At 56.8% G+C, this 26,153-nt stretch overlaps 1 protein-coding gene across 4 annotated transcripts in view; it reads left to right on the top strand.

Annotated features, from left to right (window-relative positions):
• Nucleotides 1–25,927, top strand: part of CPZ (carboxypeptidase Z) — a 29,720-nt gene extending 3,793 nt beyond the window's left edge. For 2 of the 4 annotated variants that reach the window (XM_063663475.1, XM_054486411.2), the window contains 10 exons: nt 3,866–3,898; nt 5,543–5,917; nt 8,401–8,613; nt 11,359–11,555; nt 12,112–12,273; nt 12,642–12,800; nt 18,218–18,353; nt 20,520–20,659; nt 24,586–24,685; nt 25,436–25,927. In XM_063663475.1, the coding sequence (XP_063519545.1) occupies nt 3,866–3,898; nt 5,543–5,917; nt 8,401–8,613; nt 11,359–11,555; nt 12,112–12,273; nt 12,642–12,800; nt 18,218–18,353; nt 20,520–20,659; nt 24,586–24,685; nt 25,436–25,791 (1,871 nt within the window). In that variant the 3' untranslated portion in view covers nt 25,792–25,927. The remainder of the gene's footprint in view (nt 1–3,865; nt 3,899–5,542; nt 5,918–8,400; nt 8,614–11,358; nt 11,556–12,111; nt 12,274–12,641; nt 12,801–18,217; nt 18,354–20,519; nt 20,660–24,585; nt 24,686–25,435) is intronic. The other 2 variants (XM_063663476.1, XM_054486413.2) reach the window with 1 other exon arrangement.
• The last annotated feature ends 226 nt before the right edge of the window (nt 25,928–26,153 follow it).

The raw sequence follows: 26,153 nt of genomic DNA, 5'->3' as shown, positions 1-26,153 counted from the left end.
AACAGGGCCTTTGTGGATGAAATCTGATTCAGATGAGGCCACACGGGATTAGGGCAGGCCCTAAGCCAATAACTGGTATCCCTAGAAGAAGAGGGAGATTTGGGCAGAGACAGACACAGGAACACATGACAACAGAGGCAGGGACCGGAGTGCTACGGCCACGAGCCAAAGAGCACCTGGGGCCACTGGGAGGGGCGGGAGAGTTCTTCCCTTAGAGCCTTCAGAGGGAGTGCGGCCCTGCAGACCTGCAGACTTCCAGCCTCCAGGACTCTGAACTGTTGTTGCTTTTTTTTTTCAAGACAGAGTCTCTCTCTGTCACCCAGGCTGGAGTGCAGTGGTACGATCTTGGCTCACTGAAACCTCCACCTCCCAGGTTCAAGTGATTCTCCCACCTCGGCCTCCCGAGTAGCTGGGACTACAGGTGTGTGCCACCATGCCCGGCTAATTTTTGTATTTTTAGTAGAGACGGGGTTTCACCATGTTGGCCAGGTTGGTCTTGAACTCCTGACCTCGTGATCCGCCTGCCTTGGCCTCCCAAAGTGCTGGGATTACAGGTGTGGGCCACTGAACCCGGCTGTTGTTGATTTAACCCAATCATGGTGGGCGCTTTGCTAGGGCAGCCCTGGCAAACAAACCCACCCCGCTCTGTGCCTTGCACATGGCGGCCAGTGGAAGTGGGGGTGACCCAGCCAGCAGACACTCTTCCTGCCCCTTGGGAAACCCCGATGGAGCTGCACGGCTTGTTGGGGGGTCACAGGGGATGGTCCTGCTCTGCCCACCATGTGCCCCGAGCCTCTGTGTGTTGAGCATTCACTGGGCACCTCACCCTGCTGTTGTATTAATCTTGATGGATCCTCCAACAGCCCTGTGAGGTAGACGTGATCATTATCCCAATTTACACATGAGGAAACTGAGGCACGGGCAGTGGTTCATCCTGGAGTCTTAGTGCCCTCATCTGTGAATAAGGGAGACTCGAAGCCACAGGAAGCCAGGAAGGATCACCTGTCCAGTCCCTGTGTGATGGTCTAGTCCCTGTGTGATGGTCTAGTCACTCGTGTGGGCACTTGGTGGCTTTGGAGGAGCAGGTGCAGGGATGGATACCTCACCTTGCAGCTCCCTGAGGCCAGCAGAGGCCCCAGGGTCAAGTCAAAGTTAGTTCTTCCACTCGCTCATGTCTGCTGAGTGAATAAACAAAGTTCCAGGTTCACCCAGGCTCGCCAGCTCAGGGCCAGGCCACGCTCAGTGCCAGCCGGGCACCGTCAGAGCCCTGTGATGGGTACCCAGGGAGTGGAGCAGGGGTGCTGGGCTGAGATCACCTTGACGCTTGAGCTGACTGTGCTGCAGCACCTGCCTCAGTCCAAGCTCAGTGCAAGATGAGACCACGGGTCAGCTGAGTGCAAACCCTGCTGCCAGAGTGGCCCCACTGGCGGCCAGCTTTGCACCCTAGTGCTCACTCAGGGCCCTGCACAGGATGGGTGCTCACTCAGGGCCCTGCACAAGATGGGTGCTCACTCAGGGCCCTGCACAGGATGGGTGCTCACTCAGGGCCCTGCACAGGATGGGTGCTCACACAGGGCCCTGCACAGGATGGGTGCTCACACAGGGCCCTGTGTGCATGCAAGCCTTCTATCTGCTCTTCCCAACATCACCCAGTTGTCTTTAGCCACACAGACAGGCGGGCGAGGGCACAGTATTTCAAGCAGAATCCTGGACCAGCTTTTTTTTTGTTCCTTTTTTCCTAAAGTTCAACGTGTCATGCCTCATTTATGCTGCAGATTGGTGGAGTCTGGGGACGCTCTGGACCATGAAGGCCTGGGAGTCACGTGAGGGTGCCAGGGAGGGTGTCTGGACAGCCTCATGCCCACAGGCCCGTGACAGCCATCCAGGGGGACTCAAGCTCCTCTGTGCTCATCCCAGCGCACGTTGTGGGCATCTGAGGGCATGGATGGGCAGGTGGGCACACTGCAGCACCTCTCTTGGGTTAGGGCCGCCCCACTCCCAGATGCTTTAGGAAAACAGTGCTCTTGCCTGTTGCTCTCCCACACTTAGCACAGCACGGGCTCCTGCATCTTGTCTCCGGGTTGTTCTGAAACTGTCGCAGGAATGATGCACACTGTAGCTGATGGAGCCTCTTCCCCCCGGAAGATCCTGTGCTGGGCTCGGACCATAGGTCATCTCATCTCACAGTATCCCTGCAAAGTGATTATAATGAACACATGTAAAATGGGGGAAATGGAGACACAAAAGAGCCACTTGCCTGGGGCCCCCTGCTGTGATGTGGGGGTTGGCACCTGGGCCTGGTGGTCTGGGGCTGGGCATCTTCGTTGCCCTCCACAGCCCTTGTGGTTCGTAGTCCATGTCCCCTGCCAGCTTGGACAGGGAGGGAGAGCGAGCCCAAGGGCAGCTGCGTCTTCCCCAGGGCCGCCTGCACACGCCTGTTCCACGCCCGGAGAGCACTGTGTGGACCTCTTTTGTCGTCTGTGATGAGGGTGGAAACGGGAGCTCTCCTAAGAGTGCTTGGTGGAGGACTAGTGCCCTAAATGTCCCCATCCCACAAGAGCTTCGTGAGCTGAATGGTGTAGGGATCCAGGACTGTGGTTGCCCAGTCCCCAGTGGGGAAACCGAGTCCCAGGAGGTTCCCGAGGGTGGGAGCTGCCTGGCCACAGAGCAGCCCAGGTCTCTCTGACCTTTGGAGAGTTGCCATGTGCTCAGCCAAGTTTTCACAGCCCCCAGATCCTAGGGTGAGCTCCGAAAAGCGGCCTGCACTCTCCCGGCCTCAAGGTTCTGTCCCAGGTTTTGGCTGGAGGTGAAGTCACAGCCAGGCAGGCCTTTTCCTCTGCTCCAGCCTGCTTGCCCCCTTCTCCCTGGCCCCCCGCACCCACTCCACACGTCCTGCCTGTGGGTCAAGTCCCCTTCTCCAGGTTCCTGCTGCTCCCACTGCCCAGCCTGCCCCCTCTTTGGCCAGGTGGACTCTGGCATGGGCCCGTCCCGGCACTAGCCGGGTTTTAAATCTGATGCCGGGTTCCCCGCCTCAGACGCATTCTCCCCACTTGATGCTTTAAACCTGATGCCGGGTTCCCCGCCTTGGATGTGTTCTCCCTGCTTGATGCACACAGAGCCTTGGGTCCCTCTTCATACAGGGCCCTTAGCAGCCAGCATTGCTTAGGGTTGGCTGTGTTTGGCCTTCTCAGAGGCCTTACTGTTGGGTTCACATGTCTGGGCTTCAGAAAGGGCCCTTGAAACCCCACGATTGCGAGGATGGTTTTGTGTGTTGATCCTTTTTTCTTGGAAGAGGGCCCTTGATTCAGGAAATGGGGAGAGGCCACACCCTGGCGGTGTCCTTGGGGGCACGGAGCCTGCATGGCTGACTCTGGGAGGGGCCTGGGTCCGGGTGCAGCAGTGACTGCTGGTGAGGGCTCTGGGGGGCTGACTATTAAAACTTTCGGAATCTTCTGAGGACCCAGCGGCTTACGGTGGGAAGCTTGAGGTTGGCCGCAGTAGAGGTACTTGTGCCACGGCACTCACAGATGCCACCTCAGGGCTCTTCTGTCCTGGACATCAGGCTTGTGGGCACCACGGCTCAGCCCCGGGCTTCGAGCCAGATGGATGCCACTGACCCCTGCTGCCGCCCAACTGTCTGTCCTTAGGCAGGTCATGTGACCTCTCAGACGCAGCTTTCACACCCGGGAAATGGGGGTGACTGTGGCGTCTGCCTCAGGGGCTGCTGTGAAGACTCCATGAGATGGAGCTGGCGGAGGGTGGCCCGGGCTGGTCCCTACCTGCACTCAGGGCCCTGGCCATGTGTTGCCCGGTGAGTGAAGGACGGCGAGGCAGGTCCCTAACAGTGCCATGTCTCTCTTTCCAGGTGAATGCCACAGGCCGCCAGCTGCAGACAGCGGTACAGTACCGGGACCTCCCTGGCTTCTGTTCTGTAGGAGGGCTGCAGCCCCCACACTGTCAGAGCACTTTAGGCAGCTGAGCCCGTGATTTCAGAAGTGGGTAATGGATAACACAGCCCATTAATCAAACCAGAACCCCCTCATAAACAGCCAGAGAAAAATTAGACACAACAAAAAAAGACCAGCCAGGAAAAGGTGCACCAGCTTCCCACCGGGCTATGGCCACCCCAGCCCCTGCAGAGATGTCTTCTCCATCCCTCTCCAGTCCCCACTGCAGTCACACATCCTGCGTTTGGGCCTTGTCCACGTGCATTTCGTGGTCACTGGCTCTGTGCTGGGCCCCTGCTGAGTCTGGGGTTTGGGGGAGTCACCTCCCCCGCTGGGCCCCGATTTCCTCCTTGTGAAAGGAGGAATACCAAACGAATCTTGTGGGATGGTTTCAAAAGTGACGTGGGAGCCAACCAATGTGAAGTGCTCAGGTCAGGGCTGAGGACAGGGCTTATACCCTGAAAGGGGCAAACATTTCATTGTCGCCTCCTGACGGATTTGGGCATCTGGTGTATTCTAAGTGGAGGCTTTTAAAAAAATCAGAAAAAAAATTCCGGGTACAAAGTCAGTGACATATGTAAAATGTTTATTTTATTTTATTTTTTATTTATTTTATTTATTTTTATTTTTAGAGATGGAGGTCTTGCTATGTTACCCAGGCTGGTCTCAAACTCCTGGCCTCAGGCAATCCTCCCATCTCGACCTCCCAAACTGCTGGGATTACAGGCGTGAGCCACCTTGCGCGGCTGTAAAATGTGGTGAGCAGGGCAATGTGAGGCAGAAAGAATCCTGTCATTTCTAGACTTTGACATGAGAAGTGGCAAAATGTCACGATTTGTCCCATGCGATGCCACATCGGGAAAGTCCAACTGAGGAAAAGAGGAGAAGGCCATCTGGGGGTGCGAGCGTGGAGCCAGCAGCTGTGGGGACACAGTCTGCTCCCGAGGGGGCTGGAGGGCCCTGCTAGGCCGATGAGGTCCTTAGAGATGGGGCATTTGGAGCTAAACAAACAGCTGTGATGAGGAAGCAGGAAGGTGCCCAGCGACAGTGAGGACCCTACCCCATGCCTGGGCTTACGGCATCCCTGCGAGCTGCAGAGCAAAGATGAGCCGGCTGAGCCGCATCTGTCGTTATCCATTTCTCATCCAAGTCCTGAGCCCCAACTGACCCATTAGGGTCCCCAAAGACACTAGACGCCCAAAGCAGGATGTGTCCTTTGGGACGTCTTTGTGCTGTGGCTGTGGTTCCCGGGTGGTTTGTGCCTGTCCCTGCCTAGCGCAGCATCACCTGGCTGCCTTCATGGGCCCTTGTGTGGCACAGCTGCTTTGCAGATGGAGACGCTGAGGCTCAGGGCAGCCAACTGTGGCTCGCTTGCTAGTGGGTAGTTGAATCTGGTTGGTCTTAGGCTCCTTCTCTGGTCTCTCACAGACTCTGATTCCTGCACAGTAGCTGTTGTCCTGGTCCTCCCCTGCCAGACTGTGGGTGCCCCCTCCCTGCAGGCCCTGGCCCTGCGTGGGGTCCCCTTTGTAAATGTCTGATGTGTGCCGGTCAGGGCCACTGCGGGAGGGACTGACCTGCCGACCCTGCCTCCCCAGCCACCTGCGTGGACCTGCAGCTCAGGACCTGCAGCGATGCCGCCTACAACCACACCACCTTCCCCAACCTGCTTCAGCACCGGTCGCGGGAGGTGGTGGAGGCCAGCTCCGAGTACATCCTGCTGAGCGTTCTACACCAGCTCCTGGAGGGCCAGTGCAACCCGGACCTGCGGCTGCTGGGCTGTGCTGTGCTGGCCCCCCGGTGTGAGGGCGGCTGGGTGCGCAGACCCTGCCGGCACATCTGCGAGGGCCTGCGGGAGGCCTGCCAGCCCGCCTTTGACGCCATTGACATGGCCTGGCCCTACTTCCTCAACTGCCACCGCTACTTCACGAGAGAGGACGAGGGCTGCTACGACCCGCTGGAGAAGCTTCGGGGTAAGGGAAAGTGGCGGGGGCCTGTGTGGTCACGGGGTCCAGGTGGTGATGGAGGACCAAGAGCCACACTGGAAGGAACTTGAGACCTTTTCCGTCGACGGTGACAGTGCAGGCATTGGTAGAGGGCGGGGCTGCTTCCCGAGGCAGCATGTTCCCCCACAAAAGGGTGCCAGGAAGGGTTGGGGGCTCAGTGCAGATGGAGGATCCTCTCGCTGCCCAGGCCCCCCTAGCAGAAGCCTCCAGCCCCTTAGGGGCAGGCTGGGGTGGAAGGGTGCTGAGTCCAAGTGGGGGCAGTGCCCCCGCCCAGGGTGCAATGAGGAGGCCTCGTGTGGGGGAGCCTAGGCTCAGAGTGCAGGGCTGGCCCTGGGGGTCCAGTCCTCAGACACAGACCCTCTAGAACCACAGTGCTTACCCATGGTCAAGGGTGGGCGGGACATTTACGTCCCCTGGGAGGCCTGGCGGGCAAAGCTTCACAATTGCTCATCGCTGGGCCCGGAAGATCACACAGAGGGTTTGGCCTGGAGTGACTCCTCCAAGCAGGGTCTGTACCGCCCTGTGAGCTCAAGGAGGGAGAAGAGCTGTGGAGAAACACTCTGGTGTCTCTTGCAGATAAAACAGTGGAGGGGCAGTAGGAGTAGGCAAGCCTGGGCCACCATGGGCCACTTGTCTCTGAGGTGTGCAAAGAGGTCCCAGAGGGCCACTTGGCAGCAGGGCTGATTGGGGGCCCTGCATGGAGTCCCCTGTGTCTGTTGTCTCACGAGTCAGGGTCTACCAGAGACCCTGCATGATCCGCAGCAGTCCTGGCCCATTAGACCTTCCTGTGTGAAAGAAATGTTCTATTCTCTGCTGTCCAACACAGTCACCACTGGCCGCATGTGGCCCCCAAGGCTTGGGATGTGGCTCTTGCCACTGAGGCCTGGATGTGGGTGTTTCATTGCATTTGAATGAGTCTGAACCTGTCTTTGAAGAGCCTAGGGCCAGTGTGTGCCACATTCAGCTGTGCAGGGCAGCGTCCGCTCGTGGTTGGGTTCAGAGGATCTGACTGCTGGTGCCACACATGTGCTAGCTCACGCGAGTCTCACGACAGCCTTGCTCCATGGAAGAGGAAGTGGAGCCTCGGGAAGGGTGACAGCGGTGGGGTCTTTAGCTGGAGTGGCCCAAGCCCATCGCGGATGGAGGGGTGGATTTGGCCATTCGTCAAACAGCTACCGAGCACCCACTGTACATGTGGCTCTGTGCTGGGACATTCAGGAGGGCAAGAGAAGGAATGCAGACAAACACCCGGGCCGGGCTCCAGCAAGCCCCGGGTTCCGGGCTATGTCAGGTGCTCAGGGCTGATCCTGGCATGTCTTGCAGCCTCTGGCTTCCAATCTGAGAAGGGTGGACCCTGGGCTCTTATGTGATGCAATGGTAGGGGGGTGCCCTTTGCCAGCAGGTGGGAGCCATCTGTCTGCAGAGCTCAGTCCCTGTAGAGGCGGTGGAGGTGCCCGTGGGAGGCCAGGGAGGTGAGGAAGGAAGCCAAGCCCACAGCCCTGGGAAAGCCCAAGGAGTGGGTTTGAGATTATTTTGGGCATCTCTACCGCCAAATTGCTGGCTTCCTCTGCTAGTCTTTCCCCTGGAGAACTGTTTTGAGCAGAAGCAAAACCACAGGGCGAGGAGAAGCTTAGAGGAACACATTAACTCTCTATGGACCCAGGAACAGCCTGCGGGCACCTGCGTCCTGCTCCTGTGGGTCTGGCTGCTGCAAAGCCCCTGGTGGGGTGGAGAGAGCTGAGGGTCACCGGGGCGGCCCTCAGGGCGCCTCTGTTCTAGTGGATGACAGGATGGTGGGGAAGCTGGTGCGTATGTGGTGTAGACATTCGTATTCTAGATCCAGAACCCCTCCCTCTTCTTCCCGCCCCCTTTTTTCTTCCTCCCCCAAGTCCTTCCCAGAATCCCCCTTTCTGTTTCCTTCCTGGACAGGCGCTCACTGTTGTACTGATGAGGTTGTAACAGAAACACTGGGAAGCCTCACAGCAGCCGGAGGGGGCACCACAAGGAGCCCCCCTGTTTCCACCATTAGCCAAGCAAACGGAGCAGAATACTGAACTGCCTGAGTGCCACTGTCATGGAAAACACACCCAGGAAAATCCCCTCTGCACACCCAGCAGGGGTTTGCCTTGGGGGGTCCAGGACCCCACAGATCTCTTTTCCTTTCTGTTGTCCTGCTCCGTATGTTAGGAACTTCCCACAGTGGCCCCATAGTATGTCTATTCACAGTCACATTAGGAACCATGGCGCTGTGCCGTGTCCGTACCTCAGGTGCCGTTTGGCTTAGATATCGCTGTAGGCACTGCGGAGGGAACTCTAATTAAAGATAGAGATGTCCAAGCATGGCTGTCGTGCAGAGGGGGCTAAGGGTGCTGTGCATGGTCAGCGTTCCCAGGCAGTGGTAGGAAGCCTCGGGGCCTGACACTGACTGAGCCCCCCTACTGCTCCCCCAGGAGGCCTGGAGGCTGACGAGGCACTGCCCTCAGGGCTGCCGCCCACCTTCATCCGCTTCAGCCACCACTCCTACGCCCAGATGGTGCGTGTGCTGAGGCGGACGGCCTCCCGCTGCGCCCACGTGGCCAGGACCTACAGCATCGGGCGCAGCTTCGACGGCAGGGAGCTGCTGGTCATCGAGTTCTCCAGCCGCCCCGGCCAGCACGAGCTGAGTGAGTGCCCTTGGGAGGGCCTGGCCTGGCCCCGCTTCGGGAAAGGGCTTGGGCCGCTCCACCTTGGGGTGCACAAGTTGGCGGGGTGTTTGGGGTCCTGGGCACGGCTGGGGGCCTCAGGGAGCTGCTTGGTGCAGGCCACGTCCCGCTGGGCATGTGCAACCACTGTATGTATAAAGGAGAATTTCTCCAGATATCCATCTTCCTTCAAAATTTAGGGTGGCAGACTAGGTTATTTCATAATAATGGAGACATTGATCTAGTGGCTGAAAAGACATAAACAAGAAATTTTATTTAATTTTTTTGAGACGGAGTTTCGCTCTTGTTGCCCAGGCTGGAGTGCAGTGGCGCGATCTCGGCTCACTGCAACCTCCGCCTCCCGGGTTCAAGCAATTCTCCTGCCTCAGCCTCCTGAGTAGCCGGGACTCCAGGCATGCACCACCAACACCAGGCCAATTTTTGTATTTTTAGTAGAGACAGGGGTTTCACCATGTTGGCCAGGCTGGTCTCGAACTCCTGACCTCAAGTGATCCACCCAGCTCGGCCTCCCAAAGTGCTGGGATTACAGATGTGAGCCGCCGTGCCTGGCCCAACAAGAAATTTTAGACAGAAAAGATGATGTTGGGATGTGGCTTTCAGGGAGATCGTAAGGTTGTCTGGGAGTCGCCTGGGATGCTGGAGGGAGGAGGGCACCATCCCTGCATATCACAGGCATAAGTCAGGGAGGAGCAAAACAAAGGCTATAGGAGTGCTGGGCCCTTCTGCACTTAGAAGGAGTGTGTGGCCATGCACTGCATTTTGCCATTTGAAGACCTTGTCCTGGCACACTGGACCCCAGGCAGGTCTGTACAGCCCTTGTCCCTGGGCACCGGCCTCTCCTTTTCCAAACTGTTCCAGGAGTGTGACACCACAAAATGCTATGAATAAAGAGATTTTTCTATTTTAAAACTCCAAGTCCATTTTCATTCCGTCGGGCTTTGGATTGATCCTGTTCTGAGGTGGGATCGGGCAGTATGGAAAATGCTAGGCATTCCTGTTCCTTTAGAGGGGTCTTCCTGCAGGGCAAATTAGGAAATCAAATGTTATTGCTGTCATGATTTGCTACCCTAAGTTGCAAAGAGCCACTCAGGCTGGTAGTGTCTAAGAATCCAGGATGTTCTAGCAAACACCCAGACCTTCTGGATGGGTGGCCTCTGTTTCCCACGTGGGGAAGTTCCTCTCCCCCAGGTCACTGAGGGCATTCAGGGTTGGAGTCCAGGGCTTCCTGGGGGTCAGTGAGTCCGTCTGAGTCCTGCCTGGGCCTCAGCCCCCAGCCCCACCTGTCCCATGAGCACATTACTCAAACAGAATCCATCATTTTAGAAGCAGCCTCCATTTGACCCTTGGTCCTCACCAGTTACTGAAAAATGCACCTGCTCTTTGTTTATGGACTCAGGGCCTTTTCAGGGCTGGCAGCCTCAGCCAGTCTTCATCCTACTGGTCTGGGCAGCATGGATACCGTGAGCCCAAAGGCTCTATCTCTTACCAGGGCCCAGAGGCCACCTGGCCACACCCTGGACCCCAAGGCTCACTATGTTCCCTCTCCAACTGTAACATGCTCTGGGCAGGAGGCAGAGGCTTTCCCTACAGCACTGGAATTTGAGGGCAAGAGGTGCCCCTGTGCAGAAGGCCAAGGGAGGTAACCAGCACAGAAAGCTCCCAGGTCATTTATACCCCGGGATGTGGCATCCGAGGAACACGGATGTTTCCTCTCATCCTTGGATGTCCCTGGGCCACACGCAGCTGGGGAGGGAGACATCATTTTTCCAGGGGAGCAATGTGAGGCTTAGAGAGGAGGAGTGACTTGCCTGCAGTCACACAGCTAGTAAGGCCATGGGGCCTGGTCCACTCTTCTTCCTATAGTCCATTCATTTATCCATCCATCCATCCATTATTTATGCATCTATCCATCCATCCATCCATTTATTCATTCAGCCATTACACATCCATCCATCATCCACCCATTCATTCATACATCCATGCATCCATCCACCATCCATCCATTTATTTATTCAACCATTACACACCCATCCATCCATCCATCATCCATCCATCCATTCATGCATCAATTTATCCATTATTTCATCCAGCCATTATTCACTCATCCATCCATCGTTGATTTATCCATCTAGCCATTTATCCATCATTGATATATCTATCCATCCAGCCATCTATCCATCATCTATTCATCCATCCAGCCAGCCAGCCGTGATTCATCTATCCATTCATCCATCCATCCATTATTGATATATTTATCCATCCATCCATCCATCCATCATCGATATATCCATCCATTCATCCTTCCATCCATCCATCCATCCATCCATCACCCATCCATCCATTCACCCATCCATTCATCCACTCAAGGGCCAACCACCTTCCCAGCTAAGTACCAATGTACACCTTGCCTTATTACACAAACATAAAGAGAGACCGTCAGTTAAATTTGCATGAATCAATGATAACATATATTATTCATATTCTTGAGCTATGCTAACTAAGAATTCTGGCTAGGCATAAAAAATGAGCTTAATGAAAGTGATGACCTTGATGAGACCTCATTATATACAGAGATTCTTGAGTCAAAACAAGTATGAATTGGTCCCAGCCCATCTGGTCGTCCTTGCTGAGTGTGGGGGGGGGGCTCATGCCTTTGGGGACCCCAGGCTTTGAGATGATGCCCCAAGTCTCTATATTTGCCCCCAGTGGAGCCCGAGGTGAAGCTCATTGGCAACATTCACGGCAACGAGGTGGCGGGCCGGGAGATGCTCATCTATCTAGCCCAGTACCTGTGCTCTGAGTACCTACTGGGTAACCCCCGCATCCAGCGCCTGCTGAACACCACCCGCATCCACCTGCTGCCCTCCATGAACCCTGACGGCTACGAGGTGGCAGCTGCCGAGGTGAGCGCCCACATGCCTGGATCCTGTGGGCCACTGCCTGAACCACCCCCTCATTCATTAATTTACAAGTAGTTTATCCTAGCGGTGCCTTGTTCCTGCCTCTCTAGGAGAGGAGCATTCAGCAGATGTCGATACTGGCAAACCCCTGCTTCAGGGGCTGGGGAGAGGCACTGAGAGGCACTGAGAATTCTAGGTGTATTAAAAAGGTGATGCATGTGATAGAGGAAAATGATGGAGAGGGAGTCGATGGTGTCCGTGTGTGTCAGCGGGGGGTCAGGGGAGCTCTCGGGGAGGTGGGCAATGAGCAGAGCAGGTGACTGTCGAGGGCGCCCCACTCATGGGGAGCAGCCAGGGAAGGCCCCAAGGCTGTGGCGTCAGCAAGGAGCCCCGGGGTGGAGAGGAGGTGAAGGGTCAGGCATGCCCCCGAGCTCATCACATAAAGCCGGGGGAAACCGAAGCCCCTGGCTTTGACCCTCAGCCGAGCGTGAGACCCATCTGGAAGGTGAAGGGTGGGGTGTGCTGACCCCACCCAGTCGGGGGTTGGCCGTGTTTTCAGGGTGCCGGCTACAATGGGTGGACGAGCGGGAGGCAGAACGCGCAGAATCTGGATCTGAACCGAAATTTCCCGGACCTGACGTCCGAGTACTACCGGCTGGCGGAGACCCGCGGCGCACGCAGCGACCACATCCCCATCCCCCAGCACTACTGGTGGGGTAAGGTAGGAGCCGCTGCTGCCCATGCCGGTCTCCACCAAGGCATCCAGGGGTCCCTGGTTATTCCAGGCTCTCTGGAGTTGTCCTTCCCTGAGGACAGGAGAGCCTGGTGCTCCCTCCCTGCCTCAGTTACCTGTCTGTGAAATGGGAACACCTCCTTGCTGGGGTGTTGGTGAGATTCAGAGATTCACGTTGGAAACGCCTAGATCTCCGCAGGGGCCCAGTGATGGGGGCCGAGTTCAGCTGGTGCGTTGATGTAGAGACCGTTAATGGTCTGCACCATCGGAGCCCAGAGGGCTGCCGAAGCCCAGGGCATGGCTGGGGGCCGGCGGGGAAGCCCAGCCCTGAGGGCGGCCTCGTCTGTCTTGGGCAGGTGGCCCCGGAGACGAAGGCAATCATGAAGTGGATGCAGACCATACCCTTTGTGCTCTCGGCCAGCCTTCATGGGGGCGACCTGGTGGTGTCTTACCCCTTCGACTTCTCCAAGCACCCCCAGGAGGAGAAGATGTTTTCTCCCACACCCGATGAGAAGGTGAGAGGGCTGCGGGGTGTGTGCAGGGGAGGGAGACGGTGTGCGCGGTCCCCTTGGAGCTGGTGCCCCTCCAGTCCTGAGCTCAGTGAAGACAAAGCTCCTAGGAACCTCTACTCAGAGCCGGTCACCACCGCCTGCTCCAGGCCCAGCTCTGCAGAGAAGCCCCTTCCTCCTGGAAGTCTGCGGCCTCAGGAGCCGTCGCTCCCCTGATCTCCCCAAGGCTAGCTGCACTGCCTTTCACATGTCCCCATCTGGGAGCTCCCGGGGTGGGGACCCTGGCTCAGCGCTGCTGTTCCTTTGAGCTCCGCCCCGCACCTGGCGGGGTCCCCAATGCTCCCATCGCAGAGGGGTGCGTTTCCGGGAGGGGCCGGCAGAGGGCAGTGCTGCAGCGCGCATGCTGCCCACCCGTCCTGCTTCCCGGGGGTAGTGCTTGCTTCTCACGTGCTGGGCTCCTCCGGATGGGGAAGGAGTTCTGGCTCCACCGTCCACTGGGCCCTTAGGTGAGGCCCTCCCTTTTCCGGGCCTCAGTTTCTCCTACTGTTCGTAGAGCAGCCGGCGATGAGACCCGTGATGATGCTGGGACCCTCCCAACCCACCCTAACCTAAGGACGACCTCCTGGGGGACGGCGTGGAGTTGGTCCCTTCCCACACTATGGATGAGAAAGTGGAGGCAGAGACCCAGAGGAGCCCCAGGGAGCCGGGTGCTGTGGCCCAGCGGGAATGGGGAGAGCAAGCTGAGCACCCTGCTTGACCAGGGGTGGTGACAGCAACACCTGGGCCACCGGTGCATTCGTCCTGCATTTGCTCATTCTTCCACCCATTCACTCCTTCACTTGTTCATCGTTCACTAACTCCTTCACTCACCCATTCACTCACTCACTCACTCATTCACTCACGCGCTCACTCCCTCACTCATTCACTCACCCATTCACTCACTCACTCATACACTCACCCATTCACTCACGCACTCACTCCGTCCCTCACTCCCTCACTCACTCACCCATTCCCTCACCCATTCACTCACTCCCTCACTCACTCATTCACTCACCCATTCACTCACTCACTCCCTCACTCATTCACTCACCCATTCACTCACTCCCTCACTCACTCCCTCACTCATTCACTCACCCATTCACTCACCCATTCACTCACTCACTCATACACTCACCCATTCACTCACGCACTCACTCCCTCCCTCACTCCCTCACTCACTCACCCATTCCCTCACCCATTCACTCACTCACTCCCTCACTCCCTCACTCATTCACTCACCCATTCATTCACCCATTCACTCACTCCCTCACTCACTCACTCATTCACTCACCCATTCACTCACTCACTCCCTCACTCCCTCACTCATTCACTCACTCATTCACTCACCTATTCACTCACTCCCTCACTCACTCACTCACTCATTACTCACTCACTCCTTCACCCATTCACTCACTCACTCATTCCCTCACTCATTCACTCACCTATTCACTCACTCCCTCACTCCCTCATTCACTCACTCACTCATTACTCACTCATTCATTCACCCATTCACTCACTTACTCATTCCCTCACTCATTCACTCACCCATTCATTCACTCACTCACTCATTCACTCACCCATTCACTCACTCACTCACCCATTCACTCACTCCCTCATTCACTCACTCATTCACTCACCCATTCACTCACTTACTTTCTCATTAATTCACTCACTCATTAACTCACCCATTCACTCACTCACCCATTTGCTCACTCACTCCCTCACTCATTCACTTACTTATTCACTCATTCACTCACTCATTCACTCATTAACTCACTCATTCACTCACCCACTGACTCACTCCCTCACTCATTTACTCATTCACTCATTCATTCATTCACTCACTCATTCACTTACTCATTCTCTCTCATTCATTCAGTCACTCACTCATTCACTCACTTATTCACTTATTTACTTATCACTCATTCATTCTCTTATTCATTCACTCATTCACACACTCACTAATTTTCTCATTCACTCACTCATTCTGTCACTCATTTATTCACTCATTCACTCATGCACTCATTTACTCACTTATTCACTCATTCACTCACTCATTTACTCATCACTCATTCACGCATTTATTCACTCGTCACTCACTCATTCTCTCATTCATTCACTCACACACTCATTCACTCACTCTTATTCTTTCACTCATTTGTTTATCCCTGCACTCCCTCCCTCACTCATTCATTCATTGACTCTTACAGGTAGTGCACACCAAGGGTGCAAGGAGTGAGGTGTCTGGTTCTCTGCTCAGACCTCTGCAAGTGCCCCCAGAGGTGACTGGGTGGCCTCCACTTCTGGCCTGGCCTTGCACCCCTGTGCTCTTGGGGGCAATGGCTGGACAGGGCAGGTGTCCCCCTCTGCACAGGCCCAGTGTGTCTCAGCCTCAGAGCTGTCAGGGTAGGGCAGGCGTCCCCTCTGCACTGGCCCAGTGTCTCTCAGCCTCAGAACCAGATGTGAGAAGATGTCCCCAAGGGGGATGTTTACCCCAATGAGTCCCATCAGAGCCAGAGAAAATAACACTGTTCCCAAGCCATCAATCATCTGGCAGTGATCATGCAGCCCTGTGGCCGGCAGTGATCTCTGGAAATCGGGGTCCCAGGAGGGGCCTGGGGTTGGTGGGGGAGCATGAGAGGGGCTGGCTGGGGTGTGCCAAGGTACCCTCTTGCCAAACTTCCATGGTGCCCTACAGATGAGAGCCAGTGCCTGGGGGCAGTGTTCAAGGCCCTGCAGGCTGGCCATGGCTGCCTCTCGCTGCTCCACATCTGCCCCTCTGCCCGAATCCTGCTCATGCTCTGTGCTGCCTGCCAAGCCCTTTCTGGCTCTGCCCACGCTCGCTGTGGGAATGAGCATAGCCAGTTTCCCAAGGGCTTCCTGGGGCAGGAGCTGGGTGGGCTGGGTTTCCCACGGTCCTCAGCCTGTGTTCCTGGGTCCCCATTCAGTCCCAGCTTCCCTGCTCCCGCCTGGTTTCATTTATCTGTGTCTCTTCCTTGCCCATGTGTGCCCAGCCTCTGGACCGACAGCTCCTCTGATGTCCTTGTCCTGCACCTGTCCTCCCAGGTCAGGCCTGTCTTAGCCAGACCTGGGCTCCTGCACCCCAGGGTTTTGGGGACTGGTGGTCGGCAGCCACCTTCCATGCCTTAGCCCTAGAGACTGACCAGTGATGGGAGGGAGGCCCCAGGGCAAGGGCAGGGAGGAGGGACTGTAGGGCGGGGAGGAGGGACTGTAGGGCAGGGAAGCCTTGTGGGTAGAAAGGGTGACATGGTGTGTTGGGTCAGGAGCAAACTTTGGAGACAGTCTGGTCCCACCTTCCTATCCTCCAAGCCTACACCCTGTCAAGCTGATGGATAAAGGCAGGTCGGAGGTAGAACACAGGTAGAATGTAGCAGATGTGACCTGGGCAGATGGACCCTTTGTTGGGCATGATTCATTCTTGATGGGAAAGTCCGGTGAGGCTTCCTGCTATGAGGTGGGGCAGGCCACTCCTGAGCTGATGCTGCCCCACCCACAGGTGCAGGGGCTGCTGGCAAGATAGTGGTCCACAAGATAGTGGAACCACAGGGCCTGAGTGGGGTTGTGTTTGGGCCCGTGGTTTGTGTCTGTGGGACTGAGTCCAGATGGTACAGCCTCACTTCTGAGCTGGACCCATTCCTCACCAACCCCAAACCTCATGTCTGGGAGTCCGAGTCTCATGACCCCCACCAGGGAGAGATCTTCACTCTGGCCTGGAGCACTCACTCATTCACTCATTCGCTTGTTCACTCACTCAGTCACTCACTCCTTCACTCACTTATTCACTCACTCATTCACTCACTCACTCACTCATTCACTCACTTATTCACTCACTCAGTCACTCACTCCTTCACTCACTTATTCACTCACTCATTCACTCACTCACTCACTCACTCATTCACTCACTCATTCACTCACTCATTCATTCACTCATTCACTCAGTCACTCACTCATTCACTCACTTATTCACTCACTCAGTCACTCACTCCTTCACTCATTCACTCACTCCTTCACTCACTTATTCACTCACTCATTCACTCACTCCTTCACTCACTTATTCACTCACTCATTCACTCACTGATTCACTCACTCATTCATTCACTTATTCACTCAGTCACTCATTCACTCACTTATTCACTCATTCACTCACTCATTCACTCAGTCACTCACTCTTTCACTCATTCACTCATTCCCTCACTCTTTCACTCACTCACTCATTCCCTCACTCTTTCACTCACTCACTCACTCATTCACTCACTCACTCTTTCACTCACTCACTCATTCCCTCACTCTTTCACTCACTCACTCATTCCCTCACTCTTTCACTCACTCACTCTTTCACTCATTCACTCAGTCCCTCACTCTTTCAATTGCTCACTCATCCACTCACTAATTCACTCACTCATTCACTCATTTACTTGCTCATTCACTCATTCATTCACTCACTCATTCACTGGGCCCCACCTGTCCACCCTCCAGTGTCCTCCACTCCTCCTTTCAGACAGAGGGAGCCCCCTCCTCAGCACAGACTTGTCCTGCTTGGTGGGGCCCTGATGAACTCCATGCAGGGGGAGCCCTTCGCCTGCCTGACCCACCAGGAGCCTCTGCCCAGGGTCAGCCTGGGACTTACAGATGGCCGAGAACCCCCACAAAGGAGGACCTGTGGACTCTGCCTGGGGGATGGGCACAATGCAGGAAAGCTCTGGGCTGGGGAGGGAAGCCTGTGGGGAGGGACCCAGTATCCCAGCCACACATCCAAAGATGTCAAGGGTGGCAGATCCCGTGAGCTGTGTTCTATCCCTCTACCAACTGCAGTGGAAGCTGGAGGGTGGGCCGGTCAGGGAGGGGCTTCCTGCAGGCTGAGTCCCAGCCTCTGATGATGCTGGTCAGCCTGGAGGTGGAGCGGGGTGGGGAATGAAGCAGTGATTATTCATAGAAGAAGTCGGCTTTGGAGATGAAGTCGGGGAAAATGCAGCCCACCCTTGCCTTCACTGCTCCAACAGCCTGGGCTTTATAAACTGTCAAGCCAAGCTACACACACCCTGTGGACACCATGTCTGTGTGTAACCTCAGGAGAGAAAGCCCACACTACCCGGCCAGCTGTGCAGAGGCTCAGTGATTACCCCAGGTACCCACGGGACCTGGCCCCGAACTCCAGCAGTGCCAGACTGCCTGTGACCCTTCGGGCCTTCACATACACTGTGTCCTCTGCAGGACACCGTTCCCCTCTCCTACCTGCAGACACCATTCCCCTCTCCTATCTGCAATGCAGGTGTTTGCACGCACAGCTCCTCCCCTCATTGACCCCAGCTCACAGGACGTCCTGCAGGGGACCCTTTCCTTATCTGAGCCAGGTCTCTTTCCAGATGTTCAAGCTGCTGTCCAGAGCCTACGCTGACGTCCACCCCATGATGATGGACAGGTCGGAGAATAGGTGTGGAGGCAATTTCCTGAAGAGGGGGAGCATCATCAACGGGGCGGACTGGTACAGCTTCACGGGAGGTGCGGGTTCTGCAGGGCGGGACTGGGGTAGGGGTGGGGGGTACGGGGGCTGGGTGGGGCAGGGGCAAGGCGTAACTCCACAGTCTGCTGCTGGGATCCAGCTGGAGAGATCAGAAGACAGGGCAATGCCTCACCTGGTGGAGAGGAGGCTGGCTTGAGTTTTGGTTTCTGTCTTGATGAAAAGCTGTTGTGTGACTGTTGTGGAGGACCCAGGCCTATGGCTTCTGTAGTTTATTTTATGAACACTTACATTTGATGGTTCTACCCATGACCAATCCTTTTGTGACATTTAGGGAAGTGGAGTTGCCAGATGAAATGCTGGACTTCCAGTTAAATCGGAATTCCAGAGAGACAGTGAGGAATTGTTTTTAGGGCAACGTAAGGATGTTCCAATGTGTGGGATATGCTTACGAGAACCCGCATGGGGTGGACTGATACTACAATTGTATCTGTGGTTTCTCTGGAGCCCAACTTTAAGCGTGTACATCTTTATCTGCTAAATTTGCCCTGGGGAGGCTGCACAGGAGCAATATAATGGGCACATGCCACTGTGTGTCCTCAGGGGCACCCGCCAGACCGGGCACACACGCTCTGGGCCCTGCCTGCACCCCTCCATGCTGGCACAACACAGATGAGAGCGCTGGGCTCAGCTGAGAGAAGGACTTGCTGGAGGCCCAGGGCCACAGGTGGCAGAGCCAGGACCCACATGGCATCCCCTTCTGACCCCTCCTCCCGTGCAGGTGGGCAGAGAAGGTGGCACTTCTTGCACACTCTGAAGCCACCTTCGCAGCCCGCTCTGAAAACTTTTCTCTCCTGCACAACGGTTGGCACCTGTGGTCTTTCCCTGGTGCGGCGCAGCCTCTCTCCCTTCCAGAACCCAGGCAGAGGGCCCTCAGCCCCGGTCATAGCCCTGTGACTGGGGTCTGCAACAGACACCCAGGAGCAGAGCTGGGAGAGGCCCCTCTCTGTTCTTTTTTTTTTTTTTTTTTTGAGATGGAGTCTCGCTCTGTCACCAGGCTGAATTGCAGTGGCACGATCTCAGCTCACTGCAATCTCTGCCTCCCGGGTTCAAGCGATTCTCCTGCCTCAGCCTCCCGAGTAGCTGGGATTACAGGCACCCACCACCACACCCAGCTAATTTTTGTATTTTTAGTAGAGACGGGGTTTCACCGTGTTGGCCAGGATGGTCTCGATCTCCTGACCTCATGATCCGCCCGCCTCGGCCTCCCAGAGTGCTGGGATTATAGGCGTGAGCCACTGCGACTGGCCTCTGTCCCTCTTGTACGTGACACGGCCCTGCGAAAGCATGACGCCGGGGACCAGAGCTAGCTGGACCAGAGAGACAGTGACTGTGGCTACACTGGGGTCTGGGCAGGGACTGTCAACAGCAGCTGCAGGCTCTGCGGCTCAGGAGCCTTGAACTTCAGAAGGGCGTGGGCTCCCTGCGACCCCCGACACAGCCAGCCCTGTGGGTGCCATCGTCCTAGGCCTGCCTTGGAGATGGTCATGGCTTCTGCTGAACAAGAAGCTCCAAGAGCAGATGGCACAGAGGGCAGAAGTGGGTATGGCTGGGGTCTACCCAGCTTGCTTTGAGGCCTTCTCGGCTGGCCAGGTGGCTGGTTGTCCACCCTAGCCCGGCCCATGGTCTCCCTGGGAGATGGAGCTAATAGGACCACCCTCCTAGACTCTGGTCAGGACAGCGTCTGGGTAAATGGACATTGTCACCATGGGGTCTCCAGGCCAGCAGCTGGGATGCCAGGGGCCTGTGCAGCTGCCCCGTGCTGTGGGCTTCTCTGTTAGAAACCGATTCATCCCTGACCTCACCAGAGACAGCATGGGGGTGGGGAAGCCTGTGGACTTTGCCACCAAGCGGCCTGAGCTCAAGATGCAGCTCTGCCTCTTCCCGTCGCGGGACCCTTAAAAATGCCTCATGCCTCCATCTGTGCATCTGCAAAGTGGGGATCATACGGCCCACCTCGCAGTTGTTCAGCTCCTCAGCTGCAGGAGGGGCGTCTGTGGCGAGTACCTGCTGCACTCACCTGCCTGCTGGGCGCTTGGCTGACGCCCCTGAAGTCCTGGCTGTCTCTGTGCCACTGACACCCCTGAAGTCCTGGCTGTCTCTGTGCCACTGACACCCCTGATGTCCTGGCTGTCTCTGTGCCGCAGGCATGTCCGACTTCAACTACCTGCACACCAACTGCTTTGAGATCACGGTAGAGCTGGGTTGTGTGAAGTTCCCCCCCGAGGAGGCCCTGTACACGCTCTGGCAGCACAACAAGGAGTCACTCCTGAATTTCGTGGAGATGGTGAGTTCCGAAGGTCCAGGGCTCTGGTCCAGCTGTGGCCTGGGTGGGGTGGGTCAATTCAGGCCCCCAGGGCAGCCCCCGCAGCCTCACTGCCCCATACACACATGCTCCTCTTGCCACCACTTGTTTTGGGGTTAACTGTCCACCATGCGCAACTTGAGATACAGCAGCCGGCTCTCCTCTGCGTGCCCTGTGGGTGCTGGGGCGGCAGTGCCATGTGTTGGAGTCCCTGTTAGCAAGGACGTCAGGGCCTAAAGCACCACAATTAAACAAGGGAGCACGGGCCTGGGCATCCCGGCGAGGCGTCTGACCCAGCCTCGGAAGCCGGGGGGCTTCCTGGAGGAGGCGGCTGCAGGGCTTCATCTTGAAGAAGGGTAGGAGAAATCAAACCACAGGACAGGGAGAGCTCCCAGCAGAGGGGAGCATGCTAGAACCCCAAGGGGCCTTCGAAACCCTCGAGAGCTGCTGGGGCTGTGGTGAGGACTCGAGCTGTGGGATGGGGCGGGCTCTGTGCTCCAGGAGGCGCGGGAGTGAGGGCTCTGGGCAGTGGGGTAGCTGTGTGGCTCAGGCAGGGCTTTGGGGCCTCAGAGGGAAGGGTACAGGCAGGAAGTGGCTGGCAGAGGCTGGGGGCGGGGCAGGGCATCCTGACGGAGGGGTGACTACTATCATGAGGCTGAGGTCACCCAGAAGCAGGCAGAGTGGGAGGTGAGCGGGGATGGCCGAGAACGTGTCTAAAACGACCCCCTCGCTGCCCCAGAGAGCCAAGGTCTCCCTAGCACTCAGTGTCAGAGTGGGGACTCTGTGCCCGTGTCTGCTCCCCTTCCAGCACGGCTCACACCGAGGGTGCTGGGGACCCCAAGAAGGGCCTGGGACGTCACACGGAAGAGAGTCTGCGTTCTGAAGAAACTTCTGCTATTTTTTTCCCAAGAGTTTTCAAGAATCATGTAAATTGCATATGAGCACAGATGCCCAGTGAGAAGCAGGCCTCAGAAGGAGGGTTGAGCTGTAGCAGCAAGGAGGGGTGAGGGCGCAGCACCGTACAGTTGGCGCCCACCCACACAGGGCAGACGGTTCCGACACCAGGCCGGGCGGCAGACGGGGCCGTCCCATTTTATAGATAGAGTTGAGGTTCTGGCCTGGGGTCTCTGGGCCACACATAGGCTCGTGCTCCAGGCTCCCAGTGTCTGTGAGACAGCCAGAGGAGGAGACAGAGGGTCAGAGAGTGACATGGCCTGTCTGGTGTCGCCCAGATCTGCTTGTTCCCAAGCCCTCTGTCCATGAGCACCCTCCTTTCTAGAAAAATCAGGAACCTTCCTCCAAGTAAGAATCGAGCGAACTCCCTGGGGCAGCAGCCGCCGAGATAGGTAAGAAACAAAGCCCCACACAAAGTAATAATGGAACATTCTGCCATTTGAGTTTCTTTCTGATGGCTGTGCTGCTGGCGAGTCCCATTCTTCTATGAGCTCTTGCACCAGGCCTGTGCACACTGCGTTTTGTGGCTGTCTGGTGAACATGAGGTTGAAGGAGCCTCGAATGTGGCTGGCATTGCTCCTGGATATTACACATGAAGTCTTGGGATATGAAGATTTACAGCAAGCGTGGACCTTGGAAGGCTGGGCAGCTCGCTGGCCGGCTCTTGAGACGGACGTCTTTCAGGAGAGCCGGGCGCGGCCTCCTGATAAGGATCAAGCCTGTCGTGGCCAATTGAGGCTTTTTTCATAGTGATCCTGGCCAGGCCTCGGGTGGGAGTCTACATCACCCGGGGTGAGGGGAGGGGCGGCGTGGCAGCTCTCCTTCCTCACCAGAGAACCGCATGTGCCCCGTGTTTCGTGAAGGTGACCCTTGGGCCCAAGAGCAGGGACAGAAAAAAAAAATCCATCCAATGCAGGCCGATGTTGAGTGAGGGCCTCCTGTAAGAGACCCTCCTGGGAGAGCCCCTGCTCTCAGGTGGGGTTGGGGGAGGCAGAAGTGAGACCAGGGCTGGCAGAGAGGAAGCCTGGGGCTGTGGGACCCTGGGGTAGGCCCCCAGTGTGGCTGGTCATCAGGGAGGGCTTCCTGGAGGAGGAGGAGTGTGAGCTGTGTTTTGAAGGGAGGGAAGGAATTGTCCCGGTGAGGGGCTGGTGAGGGTATTCTAAGCAGAGAGGGCTCAGATGCTATCTGGGGGTGAGGAGGAGCCACAGGGTGGGGTGGCTGAGGGGCACGGTGGCTTCTCAAGCTGTCCAGTTTCTCCTCATCACCTCTCACACAGGAAAACCTTGCTTTTTACGCTCTCCCTCCCGCTAAATGCGAGTCCATGAGACATTGTTTCAGGAGTGCGGTTCCATTAAGCAGCAAAGTGTGGACAAGAGCATCCAGGGTGGGGGTCACGAGCCCCAGAGGGCAGTGGGCAGTGGCCATCAGTCCCTCTCCACCGCGTCAGGAGGGCTGGGACCCTGTGATGTGCTCATCATGGATTCCATGTGCTCTGGGTTCCCGAAATCCCTGCGGCACAGAGATAAGTGCTAGCATGTGCTTTGTGGAGCTAAACTGGGTGCCCACCCCCCTCTTTAAGCCGCCTGCGCCACTGAGGGCTGGGCATGAGCCTGGAACAGCAGTTAGGAGCCGCAGGGCCTGAGCTCACCGGCCGAGTGTGTCAGGCGAGTCGGTTTCTGCATCGGTCACGGTGCGGGTAGCTGTGGTGGGATTAGAGTTCACATGCTTGCTAAAATCATCGGTCCTGCAGAAGCCAGAGCTGCTTTGGCCTCATGAACATTTTACAGCTGAGGAAACTGAGGCACCCAGAAGCAAAGCTTCATCTGAAGTGAGGAGTCACTGGGGCAGAGCTGGTTCTCTGGTCCAGAGAAAAACCAGCCCCTCTCGGGCTCACGTCCCTGGGCCGGGGAAGGAGGACGCTCCTGTTGCCAGGGCTGCGTCCTGACACTGTGAGCCCAGGCTCTTTGCTTCTGTGGACTCCTCCCTCCATATAGAGTATTTAAAGTTATACTTTTACAACTGTCGACGTAAAGATGAATATAGAGGAAAATAGTCTCTCCAACCTAAAATGTTTTGCTTTTATCCTGATTTTAAGAGGAGCAAGATCATTTTCATAGTTTCTGGAAGCACAGCAGGGTCTGGCTGGGAGCCCTTTCCCTGGCGGATCTGTTGCTGCTGAGCCCCGTGCAGGGCCCGGGCAGGGGACAGCCTCGCTGGACGGACTCCTCTCCCCACAGGCATCCCAGTCCCGCTCAACGTGACCTTCAGCATCCTTGTACCCCAAGTTGTTTTCTGCTGACTAGAGCAGGGGACATGTGGGTGGTTTGTCATCAACTGTTTTAGAAGAAATGTGGACAGGATCAGGCAGCTCTGCGAGGGCTTTCCAGGGTGAAAACACTGGAGCTGTGGGCGTGCAGGGAGCTTGTGTGTTCAGGGCCAGTTCGTGCCAAGGCCAGGCGAGCGATACCAAGGCAGGGTGTGGTATCCGCGTGTACGATGAAGAAACTGCGATGCTCTAGCGAGGGTCCGAGCACTCAGTCCTCGTCCTCTCCGATGCCCACGCTGCCTTTGGGAGCCTCAGCTCAGAGGGAACCAGCGAGTCCCGCTGTGTCTGGGAAGGCGGGAAGGAATGCTGATCAGTCGGAAGAGTGGCAGGAAAGGGTTCTCTGCTCAATGCCCGTCGAGATGGAGTCAGCCAGGCCTCGGGCGAGATGCAGGGTCATTCGAAAGCCCAGAACGTGCTCGGGTCAATTGCCAGGGAGGAAACTGAGGCCCAGAGAGGGGAGTGACTGACTCGTTAAAGATGGCAGAGCGAGGGCTGGCGGAGTGGGGCTCTGTGGGGTGGTTCCCCTGAGATACCGAGCTCTGAGGAGCATATGGGGAACGAGCTGATGGCCTCCACGCTCATCGGGAGAGCTCGCGCCATCTCCGTGGCCTCTCCTTGGTCTCTTCAGGTGCACCGGGGCATCAAAGGTGTGGTGACGGACAAATTCGGCAAGCCAGTCAAAAACGCCCGGATCTTAGTCAAAGGCATTCGCCACGACATCACCACCGGTGAGCACGTCCCTGGCTGTCCCCTGGGGCCCACGTCTGCCAAGAGAATGCCACACAGTGGCAGCCGGCGCCCTCAGGCACTCACAGTGTGCCCAGCCCTCAGCAGGCTGGCTCCATTCCTCCCAGGCTGGCTGGGTCGGGGAGGGTGGGCAGGAACCGGGGTCTGCGTCTGCTGCAGCCTGTGTCCCCTTACAGCATTTGGTGAGGGAAGAGCTTGCCCAGCCGTGGCTACTGAATGACAGTGGATGCGTGCTCTGTATTCCTAGGAAAATGCCTCCTTCTCCAAGATTGCCGGGGAGAGCCACCTCCACCCATAAGCCTGTTTGTTTCTATCCCAAAGCTCATACCCCATTGATAAGCTGGGGTGTCCAGCCCTGTGTGGGCTCTGGCTGTCCTTACAGGGATTTCACAGCCGATGAAAAATGACAGTATGCTGTGATATGTGTTACCTGGCAGAGATGTGGTCCAGAGAAGAGGGGGACTTTTGCTAACTGTGGGTTGGGTATGGGGGGTGGGAGTGCTCATCGAAGGTTTCAGAGAAGAGGGGGTGCCTACGCAGGGTTTTGAGGGATAAATAAGAGTTTGACAGAGAAAAGGGGTGGGAAGGATATTCCAGGCCCACGCAGAGGCAAGTGCACATTTGGCGCCTGCCTCCCACGCTAACCTCTCCCCACTCATATCCATCGCCCATCACCCTGTGGCTGGGTCTGCAGTCCTCGTGAGAATCATTTTTAATCTATTTGTCCACAGCCCCAGATGGCGACTACTGGAGACTGCTGCCCCCAGGTGTCCACATTGTCATTGCCCAAGCCCCTGGCTACGCCAAGGTCATCAAGAAAGTCATCATCCCCACCCGGATGAAGAGGGCTGGCCGTGTGGACTTCATCCTGCAGCCTCTGGGGATGGGACCCAAGAACTTTCTTCATGGGCTGCAGAGGACTGGGCCCCACGACCCGCTGGGAGGTGCCAGCTCTTTGGGGGAGGCCACGGAGCCCGACCCGCTCCGGGCGCGCAGGCAGCCCTCGGCCGACGGGAGCAAGCCCTGGTGGTGGTCCTACTTCACATCGCTGAGCACGCACAGGCCACGCTGGCTGCTCAAGTACTAGCCCCTAACCCAGCACCCGCCCGGATGTGGAGACCCAGGCCCACCTCCATGTCCCGGGCTCCTGGCTCTTGATTTTGTCTGCCACAGACATCCCACAAAGCCGCTGCCGTTTTATTAAAGTGTTTTTATCCACTTTCCACTGGAATGAGAGGATCTGTGTAAGGCACTTTCCAGGGAAGGCTGGGGACCGACCCTTGTTGCCTGAGGGCAGCTGTGGCCTGGGCCCCACGGGGCAACCCTGGGCAGCTATCCTGCTGCCCACAGGTCCAGAATGCAGGCCCGAGACTCCAGCCTATCTGTACTGGGCCAGGTGGACTAGCTGGCTTTTCCCAGACCACCAAGCCTTGAACTGACTTCAGATGG

This window comes from Pongo pygmaeus, chromosome 3, assembly GCF_028885625.2.
Source record: "Pongo pygmaeus isolate AG05252 chromosome 3, NHGRI_mPonPyg2-v2.0_pri, whole genome shotgun sequence".
Lineage (NCBI taxonomy): Eukaryota > Metazoa > Chordata > Mammalia > Primates > Hominidae > Pongo > Pongo pygmaeus.
Note: the sequence above shows the minus strand (reverse complement) of the source record. Positions and strands in the feature narration are given on the sequence as shown.